General features: G+C 49.4%; 6 protein-coding genes across 6 annotated transcripts; 5 read left to right on the forward strand and 1 right to left on the reverse strand.

Moving 5' to 3' along the window:
* Positions 1–515: 515 nt before the first annotated feature.
* Positions 516–2,448, forward strand: V8C40DRAFT_271290 (FAD binding domain-containing protein; the record flags this gene model as incomplete). The annotated part of the gene is made up of 4 exons (XM_083220261.1): positions 516–621; positions 716–1,115; positions 1,178–1,528; positions 1,593–2,448. 4 exons carry the CDS (start codon positions 516–518, stop codon positions 2,446–2,448), a joined length of 1,713 nt encoding a protein of 570 aa, XP_083067365.1.
* Positions 2,449–2,555: 107 nt separating this feature from the next.
* V8C40DRAFT_278453 (uncharacterized protein) lies at positions 2,556–4,334 on the reverse strand (the record flags this gene model as incomplete). Its single annotated transcript, XM_083221069.1, has 1 exon — positions 2,556–4,334. One exon carries the CDS (start codon positions 4,332–4,334, stop codon positions 2,556–2,558), a length of 1,779 nt encoding a protein of 592 aa, XP_083067366.1.
* Positions 4,335–4,902: 568 nt separating this feature from the next.
* V8C40DRAFT_284584 (uncharacterized protein) lies at positions 4,903–5,886 on the forward strand (the record flags this gene model as incomplete). Its single annotated transcript, XM_083222168.1, has 3 exons — positions 4,903–5,018; positions 5,082–5,325; positions 5,395–5,886. 3 exons carry the CDS (start codon positions 4,903–4,905, stop codon positions 5,884–5,886), a joined length of 852 nt encoding a protein of 283 aa, XP_083067367.1.
* Positions 5,887–6,515: 629 nt separating this feature from the next.
* Positions 6,516–8,112, forward strand: V8C40DRAFT_271293 (putative lipid-transfer protein, mitochondrial precursor; the record flags this gene model as incomplete). The annotated part of the gene is made up of 3 exons (XM_083220262.1): positions 6,516–7,220; positions 7,285–7,723; positions 7,787–8,112. 3 exons carry the CDS (start codon positions 6,516–6,518, stop codon positions 8,110–8,112), a joined length of 1,470 nt encoding a protein of 489 aa, XP_083067368.1.
* A 345-nt stretch (positions 8,113–8,457) lies between these two features.
* V8C40DRAFT_284585 (Zn(II)2Cys6 transcription factor domain-containing protein) lies at positions 8,458–10,918 on the forward strand (the record flags this gene model as incomplete). Its single annotated transcript, XM_083222169.1, has 1 exon — positions 8,458–10,918. Exon 1 carries the CDS (start codon positions 8,489–8,491, stop codon positions 10,916–10,918), a length of 2,430 nt encoding a protein of 809 aa, XP_083067369.1. The 5' UTR covers positions 8,458–8,488.
* A 360-nt stretch (positions 10,919–11,278) lies between these two features.
* Positions 11,279–13,529, forward strand: V8C40DRAFT_258902 (major facilitator superfamily domain-containing protein). Its single transcript, XM_083218825.1, has 8 exons — positions 11,279–11,697; positions 11,773–11,855; positions 11,917–12,076; positions 12,154–12,378; positions 12,461–12,549; positions 12,621–12,738; positions 12,792–13,090; positions 13,152–13,529. Exons 1-8 carry the CDS (start codon positions 11,597–11,599, stop codon positions 13,496–13,498), a joined length of 1,422 nt encoding a protein of 473 aa, XP_083067370.1. The 5' UTR covers positions 11,279–11,596; the 3' UTR covers positions 13,499–13,529.
* Positions 13,530–14,087: the final 558 nt, after the last annotated feature.

The raw sequence follows: 14,087 nt of genomic DNA on the forward strand, positions 1-14,087 counted from the left end.
AATACCATACTAATCTTAACATTCATAGTGAAAATTATTGATATTTCACCAACACAGTTGTAGACCCAAATTGGCCTTTTTGTACGAGAGATACCTCTCGGCGTGCGAACATCCGAATAGGCCCACAACTTACACCAGACCGCTCTCTCTAATTCACATTATTCTAATAGATCTACTGTTACATTCGTATCAACAGATTACTCATACGTTCCATTCCCGAAACCTTTTTGGATAATTAATTGGGGATTATATGACATGATCCCGAGGAACATGAATGCAATCGACATATCAACGGATAGGTAGGTGAAAAGGCCGTATACTAAGGGGTTTGTAAGACCATCGTTATAAATACAGCTAATGGCCAAATATAAACGAATGTTTCTGTATATAAGCAGTACCCGCCGCTTTCAACTCCCCTCAATCTGCATCGACAGATATTCTATCACCTTACCATAGAATACCATTTCCCCAAATACCTTTAGTCTGAAGAACGTGATCCGACGCCATTTTCCAATATGACTTCTACAGAGCATACTGACGTTTTGATATGCGGTGCTGGTCCTGTTGGGCTACTAACTGCCCTGGGGCTCTCGCAACAGGGCATTGACACTTTTCTCATAGGTTTGTCATTTTCCAATACAATAGTACATGTGTTGCACGAAAGGAAGGAAGATGAATATAATATGTGGTCCAAACGCTAAGACTTAGATGACAGAAAAGAGAGAGCGCGCAACGCAACAAATGTTTGGCCGCGCTGCAGCTTTATTTCCTCGATCTGTGGAATTACTAGAGCAACTTCATGTTGCCCAAGACGTATTGCAGACTGCCTTTATTGCCCGGCAAGGGGTTACCTTCAAAGATGGTAAACGCATAACGAATAGAGGCTGGCACGTCGTATTGCCTACCACAGCCAGTAGTTTTCATAACTACGCGGTTAACATTCGTCAAAAGCACATTGAAGATATCCTCGCACGCAAATACAAATCCGATCATGAGAAGTCAATTCATTTTGGCTGGGCAATTACAGACTATGCAATTGACAAGTCACTCGACGACGGCTACAATATTACGGCCACAATTACCCATATTTCCCTAGGAAATCGAACAGTGCGGTGGTACGGCAATCAATTCTTCCTCTTGTGTTCAATCATTCAGACTGCTGAATAACTTTTGATAGTAAATACCTCGTTGGGGCCGATGGTGCTCAATCCAGCGTCTGCCAGTTGGCTGGCATTGCAATGGAAGGTGATGAAACCACGTACAAGTGGATTCGCATCGATGGCAAGGTCAAAACTGATATGCCAGATCATAATGCCGGTTATGCTGCCATTGAGAGTAAAACCCACGGTACCGTCTTGTGGATCAAATTAGATAAGGACGCGCATCGAGTTGGTTTTGCTATCCCACCCCACCTCCAGGAGAAATACCCAGAGGGACCGAATGAAGCGGAAGTTATCAAAGAAGCTATTAATGCGGTCCTTCCTTTCAAACTCGAGTTTGAACGTGTTGACTGGTGGACATATTATAAGTGAGCACTATCTAAAAAAAGTGGTCTGGTAACCGTATCGCTAACATCGATGTTACACTCTCAGCATCAAACAGAAGGTTGCTTCGACGATGCAAAAGGACAATTATGTTCTTCTCGGCGGTGATGCCGCCCACACACATTCCTCAGGCTTAGCACAGGGCCTTAATACTGGTATCCATGACGCTACCAACCTTGTGTGGAAGTTGGCTGGAACCCTGAAAGGCTGGTACAACGACGATGTTCTCTCTACATACGCATCCGAGCGGCGTGAAATAGCCAAGAAGTTGATTGCCCTGGATAAGCTGGTTGCTGCGACCATATCAGGCGACATTCCAGTGGCTTATACCCAGAGTGAAACCAATCCAGATGAAGTCTTGAAAAAATTGATCCTACAGAATGCTGGTTTTACTACCGGCCTAGGGATTGAGTATGAGAAATCTGTCATCAACAAAGAAGCTAATATAGGAACTATCGTGGCAGGCACTCGAGCTGAAGACTCTCTAATTTACCAACCAGGCCCATTGGTGCCTATTCGCCTGCATTACCTTCTTAATGAAGCGAGCCAAGGTCGTTGGAGCGTCTTGATATTCGTGGGCCATGCCTCTCAGAATGGTGGTAAAGTTGCGGCTCTACGCACAAGATTAGCTTCTGATATGGGCTACTTAGCTGGAGCTCCCTTCTTGAACATGTTGACTATAGCTGCCGGCTCAGTACCGGGCGCCTGGGACGCTTTCGATGGGCCAGCTATAGGCAAACTATACCTTGATAAAGATTTTACAGCCCACGATCGTTACGGTATCACCTATAACAATGGAGGGATTGTTGTTGTGAGACCAGATGGAATATTGGCATATAGCTCTCCACTTGACGGATTGGATGATATCAAAGAATTCTTCACGGGATTTTGTAACTCGATATAGGAAATTCTCCCAACCAGATAAACTACTGGCCGAGAAAGGGGACGTTATACAGGAGAAAGTTCATTCGCTACTACTCACAAGATCTCTCCTATGTCTCGTTAAAATGATTATAACCTTGCCCTCACTGGTTCCTGGTATAGTTCTTCTGACCCTTGTTTCATCATCTCAGCCGCAATATTTCGCAAATCAGGTTTCCTGAGCTTCCCGCTCGCCGTCTTGGGCCACGCCTGAAAAGCAGGATGCGAGCCCAACCAAATGACATATCGTGGCCGCTTGAAGTACGCTAGCGTCTCGGACACCCATGCGCGGAGCTCGTCGTCTGAAGGCCTGTCCATATCTGTGCCCGTAGGCTCGACAAAGGCACAGATTTGCTCACCGTATTTGGCGTCGGGGACTCCGATGACGGAGGCCTGTGCAATAGAAGGGTGCGCGACAAGACGCTCTTCTATCTCTAGAGGTGAAATGTTTTCGCCGCCGCGGATTATCATGTCCTTGATGCGGCCGGTAATGACGAAGAAGCCGTCGGGATCAAAGTAACCTTCATCACCTGTGTGAAACCACTCCAGGCCATCTTCAGGAGAAGTTTTATGAGCCTCTGCGGTGCGCTCGGGGTTTCCGTAGTACCCAGCTTGGATGCCGTTGCCACGGAGGGCGATTTCGCCTCGTTGGCCTCGAGGAACTGTCTTGCCGGTAGAAGGGTCGGCTATTCGGGCTGAGAAGCCTGGGAACAGGCGGCCAGAAGTGACCGTCCGCTGAGCGATAGTATCAGAATCACGGGTCATTGTGACAATGGACGATGCTTCGGTAAGGCCCCAATTGGTGTGCGTTTGGGTGATGCCAAAAGCAGACCAGACTTTGCGCATCAACGGTTCAGGGACGGCAGATCCAGACAGTATGGCAAAGCGGAGGCTAGAGAGATCAAACTCTTTGAAGCGAGGATGGGCCATTTCGGCAACGAACATGGTTGTGACGCCGTACAGACCGGTGCAGCTGTATTTGGCGATGCATGATAGTGTGGCCTCGACATTAAAGATACTGGCGGGCAGTATCAGCGATGCTCCAAAAGCAGTTGCTGTAGCTAGGCCTATAATGAGGCCGAAGCTGTGGAAGAGAGGCACCGGTAGACAGATACGATCCGAGGCTTTGAGATACATGGTGCTGCCTATGTAGCGGCCGGCGTTGTAGATGCCACTGTGAGTCAAGGCGGAGGCTTTGGGGAGGCCTGTTGATCCGCTTGTAAATTGGAGGTTCATGACATCTCTGGCGTGAATTTTGGCTTCCATGGCAAGCAGATCAACGGCACTACTACGGCCGCGAACAAGCACCTCTTCGTAGTTATGGTAGTCTTTGTACCCTAGCTTGACGAGGGCAGGCTCTTTATCTGCATTTACTATGATGATGTTCCGTAGAGACGGAATGCCACTTCTCAGATTCGGGATCCAATGTCGGTAATCATAGCGGTCGAACCGCAGGACCATGACGAGTGTAGAAACGCCGCATGAGGACAGAACCGAATGGAGCTCCTGCTCGCTATAGGCATAATTGGCAAGCGTGACGGGTGCGCCAATCTTGGTACAAGCGAAGAAAGTTTCAATGTATTCAATCTCGTTGCCCATGAGGATGGCGATGCGGTCACCTTGTTTGGCGCCCAAGGCGACGAATCCGCGGGCGAGATCATCGGATCGAGCGTCGGCCTCGGCATAGGTCAACGATTTCTGCTGATGATCTGAGGCAACAAGCAAGGCAGATGGTCGAGCTTTGGCTTGTTCGCGGAGAAGACAGCCGAATGTTTTGTGTATGGGGACGGGTTGAGCTGGGCCGTGGAGGATGGAGAGGTCGGTGTTGCTGGTGGAGGACATGGCTTGTGATTCTCTGCTGTCTGCCATGGCTCGAGTGTGATTGGAGAGGGAACTGGGGAAGAAATCGGGAAGAGTTTGAGTATGAGAGAAGAAGTAGGAATTCCATGCGACACAAGCAGAGAGGAAAGCTATAATTTGAGAGGACAGAGGAGGGGGAATGTTTTGGAGCTGGTATTGGCCTTGGTCCGCTTCCGGGCCCGGAGGTGGGGCCGATCCGGGGTCCGGAGGCGGGGGGTGAGGAGAAGTCTCGTCTTTTCATAGGCGAAGGAAACAAACTTGCTGCACGTCGTCTATTGTGTCGGCGTGTTTGTATATCACACTCAGACCTTGTCTCTCGTATCGAGTGAATATGCTCGCGAGTCGGGGCCTGGTTGTATCGTTTCGAGGTGGTTGTCGGATCGGTGCGACAGGCGACAGGCGATAGACGACTGGGTGGTGTGGGGATAGGCGGCACTCACGCTAAGGGAATTGGCCGAATTTGTGGAGGGACAGGTGCTGTTGATGGAATCGGTTAGAGATTAATGGCTTTATTTGAAGTATCCGCCTGTGCAGTCATTGGCAGTGAAGAGAAGAATGGCGTGTAACGCGAAGAGCTATGTGGACTTATTCGGGCCCTTCTGAAGTAGACCTAACACACGTCCGACAAGACAGCGCCAGTGAAACAAACATCAATATGAGTGTCCAAGATAAGATTGTTGTTGTTACAGGAGGGTAAGTTTCAATTCATAATATTCCTGTTGTGTGTTCTTCTCTGCTAAATTAACACATTGACAGCCTATCTGGCCTCGGCGCTGCAACAGTCAAGCTCATGAGCAGCCTCGGCGCTTCAATAGCCGTCTTCGATTTGCAGTTGCCAGCCGGTAGCTCAGATTCGCAGAAACAACGATATTTCAAGGTCGATGTGTCCAAGACGGAGCAAGTAGCCACAGCGGTGCAGGCAGCGGCAGCATGGAGTAAAGAGACAGGCAAGCCCATTGCCGCGGTGGTTTGTTGTGCTGGGTTTCTCGGTCCAGCAAAGGTGAGATCTCATTTACTGCCCCTTACATAGACGCGTTTGTTATTTTCAGTCAACTGATTAAGTATACAGATTCTCTCAAAAAACAACAGCCCTCTGGCACTTGAAACCTTTAAAAAGGTGGTTGACATCAGCCTCACCGGCACCGTCGACATCATCCGCCAAATCCTGCCTCACATGTCAACTCAACCCGCCGACGAAAACGGCTCGCGGGGCGTCATCATCACTGTCTCCTCAGCCGCCGCTTTTGACGGTCAAGAAGGTCAGGTATCATACAGCGCAGCTAAGGGGGCCATCGCGTCCATGACGTTGCCGCTGGCAAGAGATCTCTCGCGATGGGGGATAAGAGCAGTTTGTATTGCGCCGGGCATGTTTGATACGGGCATGGTTGAGGGAATGCCTGAGAAAGCGAGGGAGAGCTTGAAGAAGACATTGGAATTTCCGGCGAGAGCGGGTAGGCCGGAGGAGTTTGCGGGAATGGTCAAGAGTGTAGTTGAGAATACCATGTTGAATGGGACGGTGATACGGTTGGACGGAGCGGCGAGGATGCCGAGTCGATTATAATCTTTAGTATAGAGATAGCTACTATGATAAAACCAATTATTATTGTTCTCACCAATATTTTAATTCTTTTTTGCCTTTGTGTTAGGTGTGATGATTGACGGAGTTGCAAATACGGTTGTATCGACATTACTACAGTCACATCATCATCTCGTAGCTACGCATATTATACAAGTAAAGTTACTCATTCGAACAATGTAACCAACACAAGTTTTGTTTAGGTGCCGTATAGCTCATCTCGTATTTGGAAGTCTGACTACCTCATTGCTTAAAATAGAGCGAGAACAAGCCATGTTGGATTGGCGGGTCTCGGCTGTCGTCTATCGCCAAAGAAACGTGGGTGATACCAGCAATGTCTTCAATTATGAATCAGGTGTCCTAAACTATAGTGCAGAGCAATTCTGTGGACTACATAGCCATTTGATTACTTCTGGGCGAACTTGGAGCGAAATTAGAGCGACCAAATTATCCGAGGTATGTCGCAGCAGCCGTGACGAAATCGGAATATTCAGCTCTTTTTTAATCGTGATAAGACATGCCGCATCTCAAATCACAATAAAAATAAACCATCTACACAAGTATCACAGTAGACGACAATTCTTTCTCTTCAAGGAATCATTGAATACATCACAATGCCTGGCTCACCGTCCTCTTTTGTTGTCGGGGTTGGCATGACGCCGTTCCTCTCCCCCAAAAAGTCTGCAAGTCTCGCTGCCAACCCACAGTCAGACTATCTTGATCTCGCTGTCGAAGCTGGAGTCAAAGCTCTGCTGGATGCTGGCCTCACCTTTGACAAAGTAGACCAGGGTATAGGATGTTATGTCTTTGGCGACTCAACATGTGCCCAGCGCGTCTTCTACAGCTTGGGAATGACGAGTATTCCCATCCTCAATGTTCACAACTATTGCAGCTCTGGGAGCACTGGTCTCTGGCTGGCAAACCAGGCAATTCGTTCTGGTGATGCAGACTGCGTCATGGTTGTCGGATTCGACAAGATGTATCCGGGAGTGCTTCCTCAGACACACAAGGACCGCACAAATCCCCTGTCGCGTGTTCTTGACCTGTCCAAGACGCAGATCCCCGAAGCTGACCGTAATAAGAAATCGCCGGGCTGGAGTCCTCAGCTCTACGCCAACGCTCAAGCAGAGTATCTTGATAGATATGGAGGGCCTGGTGGCGCTGAGAGGCGCGATTTTGCACGCATTACGGCTATCAATCGCGAGCACGGCACTCGAAATCCTTATTCGCAGCTGTCGAAAGCTGTTTCTGCTGAGGATGTTTTGTCCAGTCCAGTGATTTCTGGAGATATTACACGTCTTCAGTGCTGCCCTTCATCGGTAAGTGACCAAGAGTCATGTATCTCCAGTGTATCAGTTTGACTTACGACGACATATTGTTTAGACGGGTGCTGCAGCCGCGGTTATTGTATCCGAATCTTTCTTGGCCGCTCATCCCTATCTTCGAAGCACAGCCATCCAGATCGCTGGCCAGTCTCTAGCTACAGATTCTTCCAAGTTCTTCGAGTCGAAAAGCGCAATTGAGCTTATCGGTTCTGACATGACGCGGATTGCATCAAAGCGAGCTTATGAACAGGCAGGCATCACACCTAAAGACGTCTCCGTGATCGAGCTGCATGATTGCTTCACCACCAATGAAATGTGTGCTTTAGAAGGTTTGGGGCTGGCTAAAGAGGGCAAAGCATGGAAATTGGTTCGAGATGGCCTCATAACATATAATCCAAAGGGAAAAGAGAAAGGCTGGATTGTGAATCCGAGCGGAGGACTCATCTCCAAGGGACATCCCCTGGGCGCCACGGGATTGGCACAATGTGCAGAGCTGGGTAAGTTGGATTATCTCATCTCGAAGCACAACATTATTAACAAGATCATGTAATCGTCAACAGTCTGGCATCTCCGTGGATGGGCAAAACGCCGGTCAGTTGCATCGACACGGTATTGCCTCCAGCATAATATGGGCATGGGTGGCGCGACGGTGGTGACGATATACAAGAGGATAGATGGAGAGGCAGCTCCGAAGATTGAGGATACAAAGCCGGAAGAAGATGGACGCAGCCGCTTGGGATATAATCCTGCAGAAGAAGCGCGGTCTATAACCCGTGAAGACTGGGCGAGTGTGATTGCACAGGGAGAAGCAAGTTCGGCATGGGCAGCGGCTGAATTGCCGTGGAATTTGAATCCGGGGGCCTATAGTACCAGAGCCAAGCTGTAGAGGTATCTATAAAGGTATGAGGTTGTGATTGTTTCTAGATTAAAGATAGAATGATCTATTGTACCATTACAAGATGTGAAGATGATGTGAAGATGAAGTTGAATTTGTATGATGAATGTCATTGAAGAAGTTGTCTCAAAGTGGCAATCAGTGCACCTACGGAAGTTCCAGCTGTAAGATCGCATGACCGCGCTATAATGGTGGGAATTATAGCGGCCTTTAGCTGCTGTTAGTGGCCCACTCCCCTACAACTCACCGTCCCCGCCCCCGCATTTCGCAGCCTGGGGCATTACGGAGCTCTTTCCCAGCTCAAACAGTTACACGATTCTCTCTCACCTCCAATCGGCTACTCGTAACTTACCATCATCGTCAAAATATGTCGACTCGAACCGGAATTGTTAGGCGTCAAAGTATTGCTCTTGGTCGCTCCGGTCCACGGTCCAAGAACGGATGCGCAACTTGTCGCCTCCGCAGAGTTCGCTGTGATGAGAAACGACCGAATTGCAGCCACTGCGATAGACTCAAGCTTGAGTGCACATATCAGCCTCCTCGGCCTCGACGCAGTCAAAGAAGATTGCCATCTCCTGACGAAAGTTCTGTGAGCTCTCGACAAGACGCAGACGCAGATGATGAGTCTCGGAGATTCAGCGTAGTCGACGAGAACAACGAGGGGGCCTCAATACCGTTGTCGTCCTTTTCAGCAGCAACTCCATCACGTCCAAACAATGACCTACGAAATATGCAAACCATTCTCCCTACTGATATCAACGATCAATTTGATGTCTCATCTGAAAACTCAAATCCAGGTGGCCTCATCTCAGACCAAATGGCGTCCTATATAACTCCAACAACTGCCTCGGCACTGGATATCGGCTCTACCTCCATGCCTTCAGGAGACCATTCAGGGGAAGTGTCACAATCGCCTTGGAGCCCCAGCTGGTTCGATAGACTGCCTCTTCCTGACTCGGCATTTTCATTCACTTCGTTGGGATTCACCAGCGCTCTCAGCCCCAATTTCTTCAACTCTGATCAATCATCGGCGTGGCGTGGCGGTGCTCTTTCCGAATTGGACAGCAACACAATCCTTACAACCTCGAACGTTGACGGCAGCCCAGGTGTACAGACGATTATACAAGGTAATACCGACGACCAGCTTACCAACCTAGACGGGCAAGAAGATAGTGGGCAAGTGAGAAGACCGGGATACAAACCGGCCTTTGCATTTTCACCACCACTCCTATCAGACGCCCAGGAAGAGCTGCTCCTCAAAACGTTTGAGTGCGCAATTCAACCCCCAGCCTCTCTTGCCAGCATTCACCCTCTGGGCTGGCCTAAGATCAAGCGCTATGTTCTTCATATGGCTAATGGCAAGCACACTTCGATAGAATACGGAGCTGTCATGCATGCCCTTGCAGCTCTCAGTGCCATGCTCTTTGAGCCTAGCCGACCAGCTGCTTTAGCTGCCTTGGGGAGCCGTGTATCGACCTGCCGCGATGATTTTGGCCTGCTATCATTGAGGTTGCATGATGTCGCTTGTGTCGCCCTCAAATTGAGCCTCTCGCATGCGGGATGGGAAGAGCGAAGCAGCCGAGCTCTTCTCGTAGCTATTTTTTTGCTAGCTTGGTTTGAGACCGCTTACGATGGCAACGATCAGGTTCGACCCAGTTTCCCAGAAGATATCGCGGAACAAGTTATTGTCAACGGTCGGTGCTGGGACGCTGGCTCTGCGAGCCTCTTCCAATGGCTGGACTCGTTTGACGCCAAGATGTCTCATATGGGCGGTCGTCATCTTCTTTCAGAGCCAGCTTTGGAAATCATCAGGAAGCCACGCCCTGGAGTCACCGACTCAGCAGGCATGGAAGTGGCAGATAGTGATACCCTCAGCGACATTGACGGGATATCTCCTGCTACTACCGCCGCCCTAGTGATGAACAGGAAGGGTGAAAATGTCAATATGAAACCTCGCAATGGTAACTCAAGACTCACTACGCTATTAGCAGAGCCGCCAACTATTCCCAAGAATGTGGTTTGTATGGGTGTTTTCAACATCCTGCTCCAGCCAGCCTTTGAATTTCACATGGCGTCTCAAGCATACTCGCGGCGCGTTGGCTGTCACGATCGCCACCACCGCCCACGCGGGACCCCTGAGGATGAGCTGGAAGTAATGAAGGCATGCATGGGCTTTGAGGAAGAGTTGGAGGAACTCTGGCGGCGTCGACCCAGCATCTTAGACCTCGATGCTTCACAGCTACGCCTTTTTGTGAGCGAGAACATTGCCCGCAGGCTGGAACAGCTATTCAGCGTCTATATTGCAACCTTTTGGGCTCACTTTATATACATTCATCGTGTGGCATACTGGACATTGCAACACACGCCTATTGCTCTCAAGGCTTTGACGCAGACAGGCAACATGATGCGTCGCAGCGTCGGTCAGCCGATACATCAGCACGCCTTTGACGCGAGCATCCCACGCACGACCTCTACGGCTATCCATCCTGGCTTGATGTGGGTGTGCTTTTTGTTCGGCTGCGAGGTATCCGATCCTGTGCAGCAAGAATGGGCAGTGTTACAGCTGAGAGCTCTAGGTCGGCTCAGCGGCACAACTCAACGACAGGGGACAGCCCTTGACGGCACCGAGGGAGACGGATTGCCTATTGGAGGATTAGATCAAAAGGGGGCGCAGACGGCTTTCAAGGTGGCACGCCTTCTCGAAGTCATTATTGAGCGCCAGACTAAGCTGGGCGCTCGTGTGGATGGCAAGTACTTGAGCCAGGAGATCTTTGGCTGCCATTTCTATATCATTTAAATAATACAGGGTACACCCATGGTACTATACTCGTACGCTCCGAGTTGGCTGCAGGTGACACAGTGAGACATGTTCAACTCAACAATTCTTATCGGAGGCGAAGGGGTTCTTTCTTACCGAGACCCCGAAGAGACTTTCGAAAGAATCTCTTGATAAATCGGCTTACCCCAAAGCCACGCGACTGGCTTGTCAAAGCACGAGGCGTTCCCGCGCCATCTCCGCAACAGAAACTATCTACCGGATCCGACCAGCGCTATTACAAGCCATCCCCACCAACACCGTGGTCACGCTGCTCTCATTCGTCCTCGCCTATCGTCTACCGGCTAATCTCGATGCTACTGGCATTTCCCCATGGGGAGAGAATGTCCTAAGCAAGGGCGGGGAGAGGAAAGACGGCAAGGGCCTGCATGTCTTACTTCTCCCGACTCTCGTAGAGCGGTGGTGTGAATCAAGACTCTATCCCAGTCCAGCAACAATTGAGACCGGCTTTGGTATCAGCGTAAGCTCTGTCTTACGTTTTTGGTTGTTATTCTGTTCATATATGTCGTCGGATTCGCCCTGCGTTTAGCTGGTAGACGCTTCTCAAGCCTACGACTCGAAAGGTGTTGTTGGTTTGCATCCACTATTGCCACCTTTTATTAGTTATACCCAAGTTCTCATCATCTTGAGTCATTAGACATGACAGTTATGGATGACGAAAAGCTTCCAAAGACCATCGAGGATGGGACCAGCTCCCATCTCGAGCGTACGCAGGAAATTGATCCAGTCATCGAGAAGAGGCAAGTCGTTATCCGCATGAGGACATGGTAATCAACAATGACAGACTAACACAAGGCGTCTGTTGATATTTATAGGATCGTGCGCAAGATAGACTTGAGGCTGATGCCTTTCACCGTCTGGATCTATCTTCTTTGCTACATGGACAGGTCCAATATCGGTATGCAACTCTTTCCTTCATTGCCAAAATTCTACCATCAACTAATAGACCATCAACTTAGGCAATGCCAAGATCTTGAATGCCGATGCGGGCCACGACTTGCTACAATCAACTCACATGACGACCAAAGAGTACACCATTGCGCTCATGGTCTTTCTGGTGGCATACTCCATCTTTGAGGCACCGAGCAATCTCGCAGCCAAGGCTCTGCAGCCTAATTAGTAAGATTGATCCCTACCTCGTGTTCTTGAACCCCATCGTTGATCTATCTGTTAATCACTGTATTCGTGCCATGAAGTTGGCTAGGCTTCTTGGTCATTGGCTTCGGAGCCTTCTGCACAGCCATTGCTGGGGCGAACAGCTTCGCTAGCACATCCGCTCTACGATTCTTCCTCGGTGCCTTCGAGGCAGGCATTTTCCCCGGCATGGTCTTTTTCATGAGTTTTTGGTACAAGGCGGAAGAGCGAGCAACTCGGATTGCATTGTTTCTATGCAGCGCTACTTTGGCTGGCGCATTTGGGGGGTACGTTTTTAAGAACTCGAGCCTTAGGATGGTCGATGTGAACAAGTAAAAAAATGATGGCTGACTTTTTCCATTCTCATAGGGCTATTGCATTTGGCGTTGGACATATGGACGGCAGATTGGGCCTAGAAGGCTGGCGATGGTTGTTTATCGTTGAAGGCGTACCGTCCAGTGAGTTATCAAGTCTTCTGCTTCTGAACCAGGCTATTTCAAATCCTCTCTAATACGATTATCACATATAGTTGTCCTAGGAATCTTGACGTTTTTGTTCATGCCAAGCTATCCTGAAAAGGCTGGCTGGCTTACTGAAGAAGAAAAGGCCATCCAAGTGGCCCGCCTCGGCGTCAATTCATCTCACGGGTATGCAAAATCTCACAAGTCAAATTAAACGAGCAAAGACTAACTTTACATAGAGAGGCAAAACTCAACTGGGAGGATGCAAAGGCCACCCTCAAGGACGTTAGACTATACGTGCACTATATCACGTACATGTGCATCGGCGTCGGCGTCTCATCGCTGTCTCTCTTTGCTCCTACCATTGTCTCGGGCCTTGGCTACAAGAATCTCCAGGCCCAGCTGTTTACGATTCCTCCTTATGCTGTTGCTTACGTCGTTACCCTTGTCTTGGCCATGATATCCGACCATAAGAAGACGAGAGGTCTCGTGGCTGGCGGATGTTTTCTCTTTGGCACCATTGCCTTTATCATTCAAGGTGAGTCCATGGTCCCTCTTTGTCATATCCTAAAGGCAGGAACTCACACATTCTTCTACAGCCTGCTTACCTGGAAAGCTATATGCCGCCCGTTATGCAATGCTTTGCATCAGCACCGCTGGCGTCTTTGCTGGTCTTCCTCCGTTATGCGCCTGGATCTCAGACAATGTGCGGACCACAACGGCGGGATCTCTAGCCACGGGACTCAACATTGCCTTTACTGGCCCTGGTCAGATCATTGGCGTCTGGATATACCGCGCGCAAGATGCGCCATTCTATCGCCTGGGCCATGGAATCAATGCTGGGTTCCTTGCCATGGGGACGGTACTGAGCTTTTCTTTGTGGTGGCATTACACGCGGCTGAACAAGAAGCTGGTGGGCACCAATGAGCCCAGATGGATTGCGTAGAAGTTTGGTACGTCGATGAGTGGATGAGTGCTTTGTTCTTTAGTTGAAGCCAAATATAATTGCTTTTGATGATGTTCTGTACACCCACCAAATTGTAAATAGAAGTTCATGCCCAGGCGCCGATTGGGGTCGGCACATCAAGGTAGACGCATTCAAATCGAGCGCCTGACCCAGCTGATCGTAACATGGGTGTAAGTGAGAATCCATGTCTAGAAACTTGCAAAACACCAAGCAAACTTCCACGAGATATGAGCCTGAAAAGAAATAATTAAGAATAAAAACCAGTTTCACTTCATCCGAGCAGCGCATCATTGCACTCGCCATCTTTGCAAATCTCCCCCAACTGCCGTTATCGCCACACCATGCATCCAATTCAATAGTGCGAACCACTAAGAGTAGCTGATCGACTCCTTGACAGGCTCACCGGCCAATCGAATCCAGGTCACCAGACGTCATCTCAGCTCAGGCAGACAAACCCCCCAATTCGCCTTGCATATCCTGTAAGATACCTGTTACTATGCTGCTGCATTAGTAGCATAGCCACAGGCCGCCCGTATCAGCCTCACTTGCTCCTTGTACAACTCAACTG

Source organism: Trichoderma camerunense (genome assembly GCF_050948025.1).
Source record: "Trichoderma camerunense strain CBS 138272 chromosome Unknown V8C40scaffold_30, whole genome shotgun sequence".
Lineage (NCBI taxonomy): Eukaryota > Fungi > Ascomycota > Sordariomycetes > Hypocreales > Hypocreaceae > Trichoderma > Trichoderma camerunense.